Source organism: Camelus ferus, chromosome 3 (genome assembly GCF_009834535.1).
Source record: "Camelus ferus isolate YT-003-E chromosome 3, BCGSAC_Cfer_1.0, whole genome shotgun sequence".
Taxonomy (NCBI): Eukaryota; Metazoa; Chordata; class Mammalia; order Artiodactyla; family Camelidae; genus Camelus; species Camelus ferus.
Window position 1 is genome coordinate 46,666,728 of NC_045698.1, and position 15,964 is coordinate 46,682,691.

The 15,964-nt window shown below is 41.4% G+C and overlaps 1 protein-coding gene and 1 pseudogene across 5 annotated transcripts in view; one reads left to right on the forward strand and one right to left on the reverse strand.

The window, feature by feature from the left end:
• Nucleotides 1–1,088: 1,088 nt before the first annotated feature.
• Nucleotides 1,089–2,950, reverse strand: LOC116659969 (annotated as a pseudogene).
• Nucleotides 2,919–15,964, forward strand: part of NAIP (NLR family apoptosis inhibitory protein) — a 39,895-nt gene continuing 26,849 nt past the window's right edge. Inside the window, exons 1-5 of one of the 5 annotated variants that reach the window (XM_032473811.1) lie at nt 2,919–6,213; nt 7,342–7,553; nt 9,910–10,483; nt 11,466–11,565; nt 14,802–14,883. In XM_032473811.1, the coding sequence (XP_032329702.1) occupies nt 7,539–7,553; nt 9,910–10,483; nt 11,466–11,565; nt 14,802–14,883 (771 nt within the window). In that variant the 5' untranslated portion in view covers nt 2,919–6,213; nt 7,342–7,538. Of the gene's footprint in view, nt 7,554–8,035; nt 8,105–9,909; nt 10,484–11,465; nt 11,566–14,801; nt 14,884–15,964 lie in introns of all 5 variants that reach the window. The other 4 variants (XM_032473824.1, XM_032473820.1, XM_032473838.1 and 1 more) reach the window with 4 other exon arrangements.

Consider the following 15,964-nt stretch of genomic DNA (forward strand, 5'->3'; position numbering starts at 1 on the left):
TTTGAGTTATTAACATACAATAAAATGCTCACATTTTAAGTGGGCAGTTTGAAGCCTTTTGACAAATAAATACATGCAACAACAACCATAATCGAGAGAGCATTTTCATCTCGCCCAGTAGGCCCTTTTACAGTCAGTACTCCCTAAGACTTCTAGCGCCAGGTACCACCGATCTGTTTTCTATCACTGTAGATTAGTTTTTCCTGTCATACAATTTCTTACAAATTGAGTTATGTAGTATATATGTACATATATATAATTTTTCTTTTGCTTAGCATATTTTTAAGATTCATTCATGTTGTGTATATAAATAATTTGTTCCTGGGGGGTGAGAGCATAACTCAGTGGTAGAGTGCATGCCTAACGTGCACAAGGTCCTGGGTTCAATCCCCAGTACCTCCATTAAAGATAAATTTTTAAAACCTAATTATCTCCCCCCAAATAAAAATAAATAAATTGATTTAATTTTTAAAAATGTGTTCCTTTTTACTATCTACCAGTATTCTATTGCATGGATACTTTATTTACCATTTGGAAATTAAGGTTGTTTCTGGTTTTTTTGGTTATTATGAATAAAGCTACTGTGAACATTCCTGTATAAGACTTGACGTATTCATATGTTTTCATTTTGTTGGGTAAATACATAGGAATGGGATTGCTAGGTTGGATGGTAAATGTATACTTAACTTTACATGACACTGCCAGGCTGTTTTTCCAAAGAATTATACCATTTTACACTCTCACAAGCCATATATGAGAGTTCAGCTGCTCCATACATCCTTAACCAACAGTTGGTATTACACAATCCAAATATTAATTTTTAGAACATCTTCATAACTTTATGAGTAGACAGTGATTTCTTAGGACACAAAAAGCACCTATCATAAAAGAAAAAATTAAAATCAGACTTTATCAAAATTTAAAACATCTAGCTTCAGAAGATACCAATAAGAAACAAAAAGACAGTTCACAGACTGAGAGAATATGTTTCAATGCAATCATCTAACAAAGGACTGGTATCCAAAATATATAAAAATTCTTGCAATTCAATAATAAAAAGGTAAACAACCCAATTAATCTTATTTTTATTCTCCTCTTTGCACATGTCTCAGTTTTCTTTTATTAAAAGACAATACAGAAATGATGAAATGATGCCTAAGGGTCCTGAATATATGGTGAAATGACAGAGGTCCCTGATGCAATGACATGAAACCTGGCATCAGCACCTGCATACTCTGTTAGGTCCCCTTTCTTGATTGCTGCATACTCTTTCTTGTGTTCAGCCAACTTCAGGAATATTTTATATTTCTTGTCATATAGTATCTTTTATCCTTACATCTGGGAAACAATTTTCCCAGCTTCGCTCATTGTTGCATGGCCTCCTGTACAGAAGTGACATCCCTTGAGGCATAGGCTCTGAGATGAGCAGCACCCACAAGGACAGACTTCACCTCTTGTGACAGGACCACGGGCCTGCCAATAATGTCTGCACATGTTTGCACAGAAGGGGGATTCTTGCTCAGGTCCCCACACAGGAAGAGTGCTGACAGAGCACCCGGCCTCCATGGCCTCTGTACTGAAGCGAGTCCTGAACGCAAAGGCTGCAGCTGTGGTCAGGTGGAGAACGGCGGGATCATCAAGGTCCTGAGACACTGTTCAATCCAGTGACCATGCTGTTTAGTATCAGATCTGCTAAAGGAGAGCGGTTGCCATGGAAATCTGGCCAAACACGTAAATCAACAGTGAGGAAGCCTGCAGGCTGAGGTTTCTTTATCAGATCCAGGTGACTGTTCAAATATACATACACACTCTGGCATCTGGCTGTGGCCTTGGCTTGTAGCTCAGGGAAGGAAGCATGGCTCTGTCCCATGTAGGCTTATCAGTTTTCTGGTAATGCTCTGACCACATTCATGCAGTCAGAAGTAGGGACCATGGCTGAGAAATAAGGGTCCCAGACGCCTGGTAGAAAAATAGGGTTTTGTGCTGATCCTCATGTGACAAGAATATATTCCACGGATAACAGCCAGCCATGATGTCACTGGCTGTCCCTCACAGATGTGGCCATGACCCCTCGAATCTGCTGCAATCACTCCCTGGGGACAGAGATGCTGCTGGCAGCCATTTGGGGGAGCTCACTCCACCCCGAGGACAGTGGTGTTGGCGAGCACCATCCCAGAATCCTCCTTCTACTAAACAACAACCCAGTTTAAAAATGGGCTAAAGATTTGATCGCTTTACCAAAGAAGATACACGAATAGCCAATAGGCCATTAAATTAAAGCCACAAGATACACACCTATGACCTAGAATGGCTAAAATTTTAAATACTGTTCTCTGTGTGTATGTATGTTTTGGTTGATAAGTCATTGAAAATTTGACTCAAAACGTCAAATCCTCTGTTCAGATTGTGTGGTGGACATTTGTGTTTGTTTTGGCTACCCAAGATTTCTCTTCCTTTGGGGATTTTTTTCCCCCTTCTTGCTATACAAAGGTGATACTTGTACCTTTTTCCAATTAAGACCATGCAGAAGTTTTCCATGTCACTAGGGGTAAAAGGGAAGCTCTTTCAATGATAAAGGGATCCACTAAACATCTGCAAATGACTAAAATCAAGAATAAGATAGGGTATCTATTCACTGCTATTAAGCAACATTCTATTAATATAATCAATTCAACAAGAAAATGAAATGACATAAAAGACAAAAGTATTATAATATTCAGATAATACAAATATCTACCGTGAAAATCCACGAGGATTTACAGTCGTATATTAAAAATAGACGGGCTCTTGAGGCTCTGCCGCTCTGGCCCGGCTGCGCGGGCCCCGTCGCCCAGGGAACGGGCTCCCGGCAGCCCCCGCGACCCGGAGTCCATCCCCGCCTCCTCCGGCCCCGCCGGGCCGACGCCCCGCCCTCGGCCTCCCAGCCGCCGCTCTCGCCGCCTCCGGGCATCTCTTCCCGCTCCTCAGGGTTGCGCTGCTCGTCTCGCCCACTTCCCGGCCCCCGTCTCGCCCGTGCCGGTGGCCGAGGCCGGATGCCTCAGCACACGAAGCGCCAGGCTGCCTGCCTGGCAGAAGCCGTCCGTCCGCGGGGAAGCAGTTGCCGCCCACCACTCCTGGGCTCCGCCGACACCTCCCGCGGGCCCTGCGCCTCGCGCACCCCGGCTCCGCTCTCTCCTCCCATGCCGCGCCTTCCCTTTCCTTCCTCTGCCGCACCCTAGCATCCCTTCTGCCCCGCGGGCGCCGAGGCTCCGAGCTCCGTAGTCTCGTGGTTGACGTTGCGTTCTGTCCCCCGACCCCTCAGTCCTCTGCCCTTCATCCGCCCAACAGCGCCTGGCACCAGGCCTTGGCACGTACCCAGTAGGTGCTCAGTAAGTGTTCGTTATTTGGATAAATGAACGACACCCCCTCGGTCCTGCTTTAAGGCCTCAGAGCAGAATAGTTGGTGCAGCTTACAAGAGTTGGGTAGCCTGGAGTCAGATCGGTCCCAGCGCTGCCCCTTCCTAGCTGTGTGCTCGGGGCAGGTGGTATCTCACTACGATTCAGTTAGTCATCAAATGGGGATGGTAATACTTTCCACCTCTGGCTTGGTGGGAGGATTGCATGTGAACTGCTAACTAGGTGCCTGGCTAGATTTCAATAAAGCCTGGCCTCTGCCCTCCTTACCCACATACTCTACTTTTATTTCTCTTCCCTGCGCTTTGTTCTTCCTCACTTTCGGGCTGAGATTCAGGAATTGTGTTCTGTTCTATTGCTTTATTGTTAAATTTGTTGGCTGAGTGCTGTGTTCAGACCTGGGAGCACCCTTGCTTTATCTGCTAGAGTGATCAGTTGCCCTGGAGTGGACTTCCTCCTTATAGCCAAGGTCTTGAAAACTTTAAGGAGAGGAGTTCTGAAAATCCCCAAACCCAGACCCCAGCATGGACAGAATCTGGGAATAAAGACGCTGCAGCCTTTGTGATCACCAGAGACTCCCGGTCGTCTAAGCTGCAAGGTTTTTTTGTACTTTCTCTCATCCAGCTCCAGTACACCCTGATAAAGCTCTGGACTTGTTTTTGTTTTGTTTTTATTTTTTTGTTTTATTTCTTTGTTTGTTTGTTTTTTGGGTAACCTGACTCTTACATTCCTTGTTTGTTCATTCAGCAGGTAGTTATTCAGGGTCGCTTATCTGCCACCCATAGTACCAGCCTCTAGGGATGCTGTGGTGGACCAGACAGACCCAGTCCCTGCCCTCAGGGGACTTTCAGACTTGAGAACCAGCAGGCATGGTACAGGGGATGCTCTACTTGGATTTTGGGGATGGGCTTGGAGACTGGTGGTAAGGATAGTCCTCTTCTGAAGGAGTGACAGTAAGTAGCTTTTGTTAGGTTTGAGTTACTTTGTAGCCAGATTGTCTTTTTCCATAGAAGATTGGCTCCTACTGGATTTGTTTTCAGTTTTCTCTTAGAGAAATTGCACTTCAAGTCCCAGGAAGATCTCATTTCATAGTCACTTCTGTGTAGTTTGGACAAAATGGCTTCTGGAACTTAGTGGGGGAAAAGGGAAGGAAACAGGCATCAGGCAGAGCAGTTGATTGGGCTTAGAAAAGTGAAGAACAGACCAGGAAAGAGTTATACACATAATGAAAACAGGCTTTGGAGTCAAGTGTGGAGAGATTTCTAGACAAGGAGTTTGGTAGAATCAGGAGTGAGTAGTTGATAGCTCTGTGAACTGCTGAGGTAGACATGAGAGTGATTCAATGTGTGTTCAATTTTTTTTTAGGTTGTTTTATTCTTTTTAAAAAATTTTTTTGTTTTTTTTCCTGGGGGGAGTAATTAATTAATTAATTAATTATATTTTCGAATGGAGGTACTGGGGATTGAAACCCAGGACCTTGTGCATGCTGAGCACGCCCTCTACCACTGAGCTATACCCTCCCCACCAGTTTTAAGTGAGTTTATTCTTTGGACGTGAATGTATGAGACCAGTGAATTTTTGCATAATGATGGATGTAACTGAGGTAGAGAGGTTTCACATTTTGTTCTATCATATTTGGGGAATCTGGCGCAGTGTTTTGAGAGAAATTAATTCAATAAACATTTGTTGGGCATTGATTATACCACTCTCTCCCTTGGTCTTTTGAAGCAAGACCAGCTGAGTGCCAGAGGGGGTCTATGAAGGCTTCCTGGCAGAGAACTAGTTCTTAGGAGATGGGGGTGGGGAAAAAAAAAAAAAAGAAAAAAAATAGACCAGGAGAGTTCTACACATCATCAATAAACATTTAGAAAATAGAATATTTTTAAAAATCCAATTCAGAAGGGCAACAAAATCTACAAGATGCTACTAAAATGTAATGTGTATTGGACACATGTGCATAACAATACCATAGGTGAAAAGTAAGGTTGATTGGGGAAAAATTTACAGTCAAGAGGGTCGACAGTGTAGAGAAGTTTCCCTGACCTCCTATAAAAAGAATTTTTTTAGGTCCATGAGCAGCTGGATGTACCGTGGACAGTGCTTTAAAACAACACTGCCCCTGCAATGTTGTATGTGTTCATACAAATGCTAGGAGGGGCCAGTCAATAACTGGTCAACTAATTAACAATAATTGCTTCTTAGCTGCGTAATGGCCTTACTGGACCAGAGCTTGGCCAGAGGAGTTCACATGCTGACGCTGCTGGTAACAGCCAGAAGCTTGCTAACTCAGCAACTGGCCAAACTACCAAAAGGAGGAGGGCATGAACTTTCTGGGACACCTGGGTTTTCCTTTCCTTAAAACCTAGACTTTATGGCTGCCTAACACAGTGGTTACAAGTGCAGATTCTGTCACCACACTGTCTGGTTAATCTGAACACCTGTGTGCCTGAGTTTCCTCAACTATAAAGTGGAGATAATACCTACTTCGTTGGGACTGTTAAAGGGACTAAATGGACATGTCTCAAGTGCTTAGAACTGTGCCTGGCAAGTAGTAGGCTCTGAACAAATGTTAGTTCTTATTATTGGTAATCATTACACATGGTTATTGAAGTGATTTTTAAACTAGAAATATTAAGAAAGCACGAGGGGACCATGAGCATACAGAATATTTTAACAAATTTTTGAAAGGTGGAAACTCAAATGGAATAGCAGGAACCAATGAAGCAGGCCAGAGGACCCCACAACCTGAATACACATCTAATCCCTGGGGGACCATGTACCTGATAACAGAAGCTGGAGCAGCCAGGGACTCAAGGCCAGGTAAGGAGGGCAGGAATGATGGGAAGGACTGACAATCAAGGGGCTAAAGTCTCTGCGTGAGACAGTGGGCTCCCCCAGCCTCAATGCCAGATTATTTAACTCAGGTGTTAACCCTAAGGCAAAAAAAATTGGTGGAGTCTGTTTTTTTTTAAAAAAAGGAATAAGCTGTTTCAGCTGATTTAAAGGAGCTAGTGTGGGCCCTGGGCACCCCCAAACAAAGAATCTTTCAAGAACCGACCATTTTATGCTTAAGGGACATCCCAAGTGAGCGTTCAACTGCTAGCTCTTTCTTTACCGCTAACTTAAAATCATTTTCTGAGATGTTTCTCTGACATTCAGGGCTTCTCCCTGGTGAATCTTGGCTCCCCAACCTGTTCTCCATAAATTAAGGGCTTAGGTTTAAGTGACCCTCATGTGGCTCCTTTTGTTTGTTTCTTTTTTATTTTTTTTAAGTTCTTTTATTTATTTTGTAGTGAAAGTACTGAGCCCAGGACCTCGTGCATGCTAAGCGTGCACTCTACCACTGAGCTATCTCCCTCCACCCACTCATGTGGTTTTTAATCAGATTTTTGAACCATAATTTTGATCAATCAGTTTTTAAATTGCCTAGTTCTCAAATATGAGTTGAAAACCAAGGCTCACATACATTTGAGGAAAGCTGATAATGTGAAAAATAAACACAAAAGTAAATGGTCATTAGCTTTGGAGGAAACATAATTCAGGCGACAGTATGAGTACTGATAAAGTTAATTTGTATATTGGGCCCCACCGGATATCAGGGGGCTGCCTCGGTGGCCTGGCCCAAGTCACAAATCTAAACCCAAGTTAGCCTACACTTAGGAGCAACACCTGTCAAAGAAACCTAACACAGCAGTCACGATCCCCCAACTCAGCTTTGGCTAGTTTGCCCGACCCTGGAAAACAGGACCTGCTGGCCTAACAATGAAATCCCTGGCCTCCTAGCCAATCACACCAGTTCCCCATTGCCTCTTCTCTATAAAACCAGCTCTTGCCCACCCTCCCACCCCCAAGCCTGGGAGGCACTGTGTTCCCTCCATCTATGGGTCATATTCCCTTGACTGAAGGACAGCAAGCTCATTATTAAGTTGTAGTTTTGTCATTTGACAGTATCCTCGGAGAGATTCAAGAAGATTGCATTGGTTAAAAAAAATAAAAAACAGATCCCATGAAAACAAGAAACAGATAACAAGAAAGAGCTGTGGGAAACTGCAGGTATAACTGCTAAAATTGAGAATGACTGTCGGAAAGTTGGAAGGTAAAGAGGAAGTCTCCTAGGAAGTAGAGCAAAGGTCCTGACAGAATATATGAGGGAAAAGAAGGTAAGGACTTCGGTGGTCAGTTCCCATCTGAATAATGGGAATGTCAGGAAGAGTGACAATACCCGGCAGTAGGAAATCACCAGAGAAATCGTAGGTGGTCATCTCCCAGGGCTGATGGGAGGCTCACGTGTTCAGCTTGAAAAAGTCCTCCGAATCCGATGACAGCAGAAAGACCCACACCAAGACGCAGTAACTTCGAAATTTTATAAGCCAAGGATAAAAGAGAAAATCCTAAAAGAAACCAGAAGGATAGTAACTGCCACCAAAGAAATCAGACTTAGCACCCTAAACGTTCACCCAGCTTAAACTGTTTAGAATAAAATACTTGTTGTGGGACTTGGTCCGTCTTGTTAGTCCTTTCGGTTCCTGATTAGGCCCTACTGACTCAGCACCCGAGAGCCTTTACTGGTGATTTCTCAATAGACTGCAACTTGTTTTGAGTATTAGTTCCTTAGGTATGTTCTCACTGCTTCCTGTTCAAGGGCAGAGCATTTGTACTTAGCACTACATCTTCTCCTTCCATTTGACTGGAACTCGGGATAAACCTCTAGGTGAGTAAATTACCGTCTCTGGCAAAGCAGTTTTTCTTCCACACCTAGACTTAGGCTCTCTTATTTATCTTACTCTTGCTGCTTTTCTCTCTTCGGAGGCAAGAGGACAGGCCCTGGGGTCACAGAGACTTGGGTTTAAATCCTGTCCCCGAGACAGCAGCCTCACTGCTGCTCTTAGCACTTACTGACAGAGCAGGAAGCCTGGAGAGGGCCTTGGAGGTCTTCTCTCCTCCCCAGAAATGGCCTTGGGACCAGCAAAAGTGACCCCTGAACTTGGGTGTAGAAGTGCAGATTGATTCCAGCTGGTCTGTGGCTACCCTGTGCTTATTTCTCTCCAGGGAGGCCTGCTGTCATGGTGGTACCAACTTGTTGCTGTTTTTGAGACTGGTCTTGCATCCTAGTTTGGGCATGTGACCAGAGGGGCCTACAAGACCCCTCCTCAGATGAGAGTGTGCTTTCCCACTTTAGTGGAGCACATCCTGTGCAACTGGGCCTGGACTCTGAGACCTCTCTGACATTGGCCGGGTTTTTGTTTTTATTTTTTGTTTCATATCCTTTACCTTAATGAAAGTCTGAAGTAAGTACACTAGGTAGAGCCCTGTGAGTTTTCAATTATGCATCCCTGGGTAATGAGTGAAGGTGATACTGTGAATGGGATCACTGAAACATTTTGGACTTTATAATTTAAATACCAGCTAAGACTTTGCTTGGGAGAAAGGTCTAGAACCACTGATGCTAGGCTAGCTGCTGTGGCCTTCCTGGTTTGAATATCCTCAAGGACTATAATTATTTATGGGAGGGAGAGCACAGCCGTGGAATTGACAGGTGTAGATGGAGAGCCAGAGGAAACAGCTGAATGGATTAAAACAGAAATTCGGACGGGGAGGGGTATGTCAGTAAAGAATAGGGAGGCAAACCAGGAAGGCCTCAGCACTCAGCCTAGTATCAGTGGTTCTAAATCTTTCTCCCACTTCTCATGGTTTTGGCTGCTTTGGCAAAAATGAAAGTAATTCAGAAAGAGCTCTAGGCTGCCAAGCCCACTACGTCCTTCCATAAAGGGAAGGAACATTATGCCAGAGGGAGAGTTGGGCAGATACTTCTTTGGGTTGGAAAGTGACCTGCATCGGACAGATAACCACTAACGTGACTCTACAGGGAGAGGGCATCCAGAGACAACGGAAAGGAAGGAGCTTTGCAGTCAAAAAGTTAAGTAACCTTGTGGCTTGAAAGAGCTTCCCAAGCAACCGAAGTGGGCTCAACACATGAGCGACAAAGGAGCTCTGTCTTGTTTTAGGCATTGCCGGAGGAAGGTCATGCTTGGGCTTAATCAAGATCTTCATTTAGCTGCAACCTTTGCAGAAATGTGGGTAGATGGGAAAATTCCAAATCAGCTGAGCTAGATCAAGGTGGGACACTGAAAACAAACCTAGAGTGGAACTATCCAACTCCTCCTGTAGGTATTAAACGGAATACCTTGGAGATTCCTGAAATGTTGAGGGTGTTATATGATGAGATAGGTATCCCCTATTTTATGCCTTTAAATTAAATGATGATTGATGCTGTGATAAGGGGGCCTCCAACTGCTTGGACTCTGTGTGTGACCTGTTGGGAGGGTGGGATGGAGAGAGAGAGAGAGAGGTTGTCACAGACCTACTAGCTTATTTGCTCTGAATTGGGCTAAGTGATGAGCAGAAGATCAAGATTATTCAGAAGAAAGAAACCAGGAAGAATAAAAGGGTTGAAACAAATCTCAGGACCAGTAAACCAGGTCGCGATGTTCATCAACCTTACCTTTCCCTTTTCAGAAAATGGCAGCCCAGGAGAAAGCGTCTGATGAGAGGATTTCCCAGTTTGATTATGCTTTGCTGCAGGAGCTCTCTGCTCTTCTAGGCATAGATGCGTCTCAGCTTGCCAAGGAAATAGAAAAAGGGGAGCAGAAAGACCGAGAAAAAATGCAGAAGGGCTTTAATTCACAAATGCGCAGTGAAGCAAAAAGGTTAAAGACTTTTGTGACCTATGAGTCCTACAGCTCGTGGACACCCCAGGAGATGGCAGCGGCTGGGTTTTATTTCACTGGTGTAAAATCTGGGGTTCAGTGCTTCTGCTGCAGCTTAATCCTCTTTGGTACCAGCCTCCGGAGACTCCCCATGGAAGACCACAAGAAATTACGTCCAGATTGTGAATTTCTTTTGGGCAAAGATGTTGGTAACATTGCCAAGTATGATATAAGAGTAAAGAATCCAGAGAACAAGCTGAGGGGGGACGACAAAGCAAGGTACCAAGAAGAGAAGGCCAGACTGGAATCCTTCAAGAACTGGCCATTTTATGCCCAAGGGACATCCCCAAGGAAGCTCTCAGCTGCTGGCTTTGTCTTTACAGGTGATGTGAAATCATTTTCTGAACTATTGCACTGGAGTTTTAACTTTAGGGTCCATATTTCAGTTGGAATATTTTGTAAATCTTTCCTCTCTTGGTCAATGTGCTATATTAGGTATAAGGTCTATTTTATTAAAATTCAACTTCAGTATTTTTACTTGAGTTTTATTTTGTTTAGCAGTGTGTTAATTTGCCCCAAATATATAAATTAAGAAAGTGACTTTAAAAAAATTTGGGCCTAAAATAATACTGACTGGATTCTTAAGGCCCTGAAAATAAACAGGGAGGTCAGCCTGACCCCAGTCTCCTTCTTTCCCATCTTCCTTTTGCTGCTCTTAAATGATTGTTTGATTCTTTTAATTGCTGCAATATTTAAAAGGTTTTTTGTTTGTTTTTTTAACCTTAAGGCTGACTCTAATGTATAGGGCAAATTGCATTTCAGAACATTGCACATTCTTTGAATTGTCCTAGCCATGCCTTAAATGTTACGACAGATCGAATAACAGCTATCATTTACTGAGTACTACCTGATGCTAGGCATGGATTAAGCACTAATACTAAATCAACAAACTTGCCCTTTCCCCCTGTTTCACAGTTGAGTTCATTGAGCCTCAGAGTTTAAGAAATGTGCCTAAGTTTCCAGAAATTTCATAACAAAACTACAGCGTAGGTCTTCTAACTGTGCTTCACTTCATGAGTGTGGGGGTCTCTCTGATTCCTCACTCCTTAGGGAGAGCATATTGAGTTAAACAGCTTAGAGTTCTGAGTGTGAAGTGTGGCTACGGCTGAGGGGTGGAGTCTTAGTTTTGGAAAATGGTCACTTAGGGCAGTGGGGCTGTAGATGGGGATTCAGCCGGATGACAGTGTGAGTGGGCAGACGTGATGGAGCACGTCTCATTCATGCCCAGAGCAGCCAGCTTCCAGAGATCTGGACCATCCTGTGGTGCTGTTACTGGGCAAGCTAAGTGTTTTCCTTCATGCGTAGGTAAGCGTGACACTGTACGGTGCTTTTCCTGTGGTGGATGTTTGGGAAACTGGGAAGAAGATGATGATCCCTGGAAGGAACATGCCAAGTGGTTCCCCAAGTAAGTAGATAAATATTTTTTGCTTGTAGTTATTTTTTTAAGACAAACAAATTCACCTTGCCAGAGCAGAAACTTCAGTTTTGATCTTTCCCTATCCTAAACTAGAACACTCCAGAATTTATTCAAGCAAGAAAACCCTGATTTACATTGTGGAAATTTTTAATTACATAATTTTAAAACAGTTTCCCGAATGTTGTTTTATCATCCAAAATACTTGTTTTGCCAAGTATAAGTTTCAGAATCTGCCATTATAAATAATTTGCATAGGAATAATGTAATATGGTATAGAAAGGAAGTTGGAAGGTAAAACAATGTTTAAAACATTATTACAAATGGTTTCATGTACTGCTGAATATATAGCAAATGAAAAGATTTTATTTCAAAAACTCAGACCATTTCTGTCTTGTAAATAAGTTCATTTGTATCATTTTAAATCACAAATAAGAGATACCACACAATGTCTATCTGTCTGACTTACTTACTTGGTATGATAATCTCTGGGTCCATCCATATTGCTGTAAATGGCATTATTTCATTGTTTTTATGGCTGAGTAATATTCCATTGTATATACATACCACATCTTCTTTGCAAACACAACATTGTAAATCAACTATACTTCAATTAAAATTTTTTTAAGTTTCTCTGAGAAATCCTGCTTAAAAAAAGGTCAGTAAGAGTTTTGATTATTTCAATGGCCTTGAGTTCCCTGCTTAGAAAATAAAGTGTATTTTAATTATTTTTATTGTTCTATTTACTAGTATTTTCTACATATCTACCAAGTACAGATTCCTTCTTTTAGCCATTTTTAAAACTTTCATTATGGAAAATGTCATACTAAAATAGAGAACGGTATATAAACACTTACAAGGCCAAATCTTATTTCATTCATCACTTGCCCAACTTTTCCCCAGAAAGAATAATAACCAGATAATTTTAAAGCAAATCTCAGATATCATATAATGTCACTGGTTGATACGTTAGTATATAACTTTAAAACAGAATATTTTTTTAAAAAACAACCACAGTATCATTCTCTCTCCTAAAAAGGATTAACAGTAATTCCTCATAACATCAAATATCTGAGTCGGTGTTCAAATGTTCTTATCTCCCCACCTCCCTCCCTCTCTCTTTACCATTAGTTGATTTGAATCAGGTTCCAAACAAGGTCCATACCTTGAATTTAGTTGATATAGCTTAAGATTTTTAACTTACAGATTTTCTTCTCCCCTGTGTTTTTCTTGTCGCTTAGTTGTTAAAGGAGACATGTAGTTTGTCCTGTAAAATTCCCTACACTCTAGGTTTGGCTGAATCTGTTCCTGTGGTGTCATTTAACATGTTTTCTACTTGCTGTATTTCCTATAACCTAATATTTGGATCTAGCAGTGTTCTTTGGCTCATGTTCTATTTCTTTAACAAATATTTATCATACATCTATTACATGCAAAGAAGTTGTTGGTTGGATCATAGGTCAACCATAAAACAACTGGGCTGTTATTTATGTTTATAAATCACCTTGCACAGAGACAGCCATGCCTACAGAAATGAAAGGATGTCTATGACAAGGGAAAAAAGCAATATGTAAAATAATGTGTAGTGTGAGCCTTGAAAAATGTTTAAAATGACTCAACCTATATATGGACTTGTTTGAAATACATACAGAAAAAATTATGAAGAGATACAGACCAAACAATAGATGTCTTTCGGTTGGGTTTGGGTCTGTCAGGAGATGAAGTGGAGAAGGATTTCCACATTTTACTTTGTTCATTTCTATCTTTTTAAATTTTAAGAAATAAATGAGTTTTACTTTTGCTTGTTGAAAAAAAAAAGGGGGGGTGGGAAAGGAAGGGAACAGAGGAGGAGAGAAGGAAGAGGAGGAGAGGGAAGGAAAAAAAGGAGGGGAGTCCTTCCTGACAAGCAGATGAGACAATTTTAGGGATGCGTGAAGCCAGCTTGTTATATAGTTTGAATGTCATTCTGGTTCTTCGACCAATCAGAATAGACACCAGTATGCTTAGTGTTGACAGTTTACCACATGGGTATGTACCACGTGAGTACCAGCCTTGGCTCCATAGTCATGGCTCTTGGGCACCTGTCTCAGAAGGTGCCTGTTCCACCTTTCGTCTGTCTGTCATCATAAGCACATGGTTAGCCAATACATTTCAGAGCTGAAATTAGAACTCAGAATCTAACCTTAGCTGTTTGGATGTCAATTTGATAGTATGGCTTTGCTGCTGTTTTTATAAACTGTATACACCTATACTTTCTAAAATGTAGTACTCAACTAATGTACTAAACAACTGTAAATTAATAAAATATGCTGATTTTGTTGTAATTTTTAAAGAAAGTAAGTAGTACATGTTGAGTGCTTTCTCAGTCCACATGAAGCATGTGGGGAGGGCACAGGCCCATCCCTCATGAGCTTGGTAGGTTATATACAGATTTAGGGCACTCTTTGGAGAGATCTGTATACCCAAAAATGGGACCTCAGCTGCTGAGAATGTATGAATCATCCGATGGAGTTCATTTTCTCATTGAGGGACTACGAGAGAACAGAGGCAAGATGGATCACTTCCGCATTAGTGGCAGAACTGGAACTGACATTCTGGACGTGACTCCCAGCCCCTTGTTAATATAACACCGCTAGAGAGGAAACTTAAATTTGAATGAGAGGGATTTTTTAAAAGTTAACTTAAAACTTGCTTCTCTTTTGAGGAAAGGATTGTGTTTCTTTAATGTATTCAATATGCTCTTTTTAAAAAACTCAACTTATTAATTTCCATTTTCTTTTTAAGGAGTAGTGATGTATTGTGTTCAGGAGATGAAACTTACTATTATTTGTTCTTACTGCCAATAACTTTCATATAACCAGAGGAACTAGATTTAGTCACCATAGTTTAATTTAACAAACAAAAAAACTCCATTCTATATATTATTGTAAATCAGTCTCTTTGATTGTATTATATTTTATTTCAAGAGAAAAGATAATCTGAAGATTTAATTTTAAATTATTACACATGTTGTCATTCATGGAAATAATAATGAGAATAATGATAATTCTCATAAGTTTGGGGGTAAATTTTTGACAGTTTTATCAAAATAAAATTGAGCAGTTTAAAATATACAATGCAATAAGTTTTAACAAATGTTCATGGTGTAACCATCACTGCAATTAGGAAGTATAGGACATTTTTCTCACAGTATTGGGGTAAATTTTAATTCTGTTTATTAATTATAGATGTGAATTTCTTCAATGTAAGAAAACCTCAGAGGAAATCATCCAGTATATTCAAAGCTACAAGGGATTTGTTGGCGTCACGGTAATTTATAACAAGAGATTTTTTTTAATTTGGCTTTTGATTACCTACTAATATCTGAATGAGAAGGGGGTGGCATTCCTCTTTTGTCATGGGCTCTTTTTCTTTCTTCTTTCCCTATTTTCTTCCCCTGCCTCTCATGAAGCAGAGTGAAGAAATTTAGATTCTCTTGCTAAACTAGAGCCCTTGGAATTTTTTCCAGGGCTGCCTTCGATTATCTGTCTGCCTTCCTGAGTGTCTTCCCCTCTTTGACCGAGGCCACCTCCCTTGGGTTCCCTTGGCTGCCCGCATCTGAGTGCCTGCCTGAGACATTCGGACCACTGCATGACTGCCCACTATGGGCCTCAGAGCTGGTTACTCTATGCTCCATCAGTAAGGCTTCCCTAGTGGCAGGTGATGGAAAACCCAACTTAAATTGGTTTATGCAAAAAAACAAAAACAAAAAAATAAACGGGGTGGAAGGGCATTTGTTGGGTAACATGACTCAGATGAGAACCCTGCAGAGAATATGACTGCTTGAAAGTGGGGGAGGAGTGTTACCTCAGAAAGAAATCTGGGTACAGTTATCAGAGAAGGAACAATTGCTCAATATCTAACCACCCTCTGAATCCAGTTTCCTTCCTGTATCTTGTCTTCCTCACTAGTCAAAGTACCTCTGTGATATCTAAATATAACTCAGCTTTTGAGCTACATCTCTAGAAAAAGTGACCTGACCCCAAGAAATCTTTCTGTTGAGTATAAATAATTATTCATAATTTTTTTCATTTAATCTGCATTTTAAAAATTCCAACATGGATATAAATAGTAATTGAAGGATTCTCTAACAACCCTGCCACTCAATCCAATGAAGCTCTTCATTTTGGGGCAGGGGGTGAAGGAGGAAGTTCTTTTAATTTTTATACAAAGGTAGTTGTATTCTCCAAGTCAAACAGTGATAAGTTGAGTTTTCTTTTAATTGAGATATAGTTGATGTACAATATTATATCAGTTTCAGGTGTATAACACAGTGATTCACAATTTTTAAAGGTTATACTCCATTTCTAGTTATTATAAAGAATTGGCTATGTTCCCTATGCTGCACAGT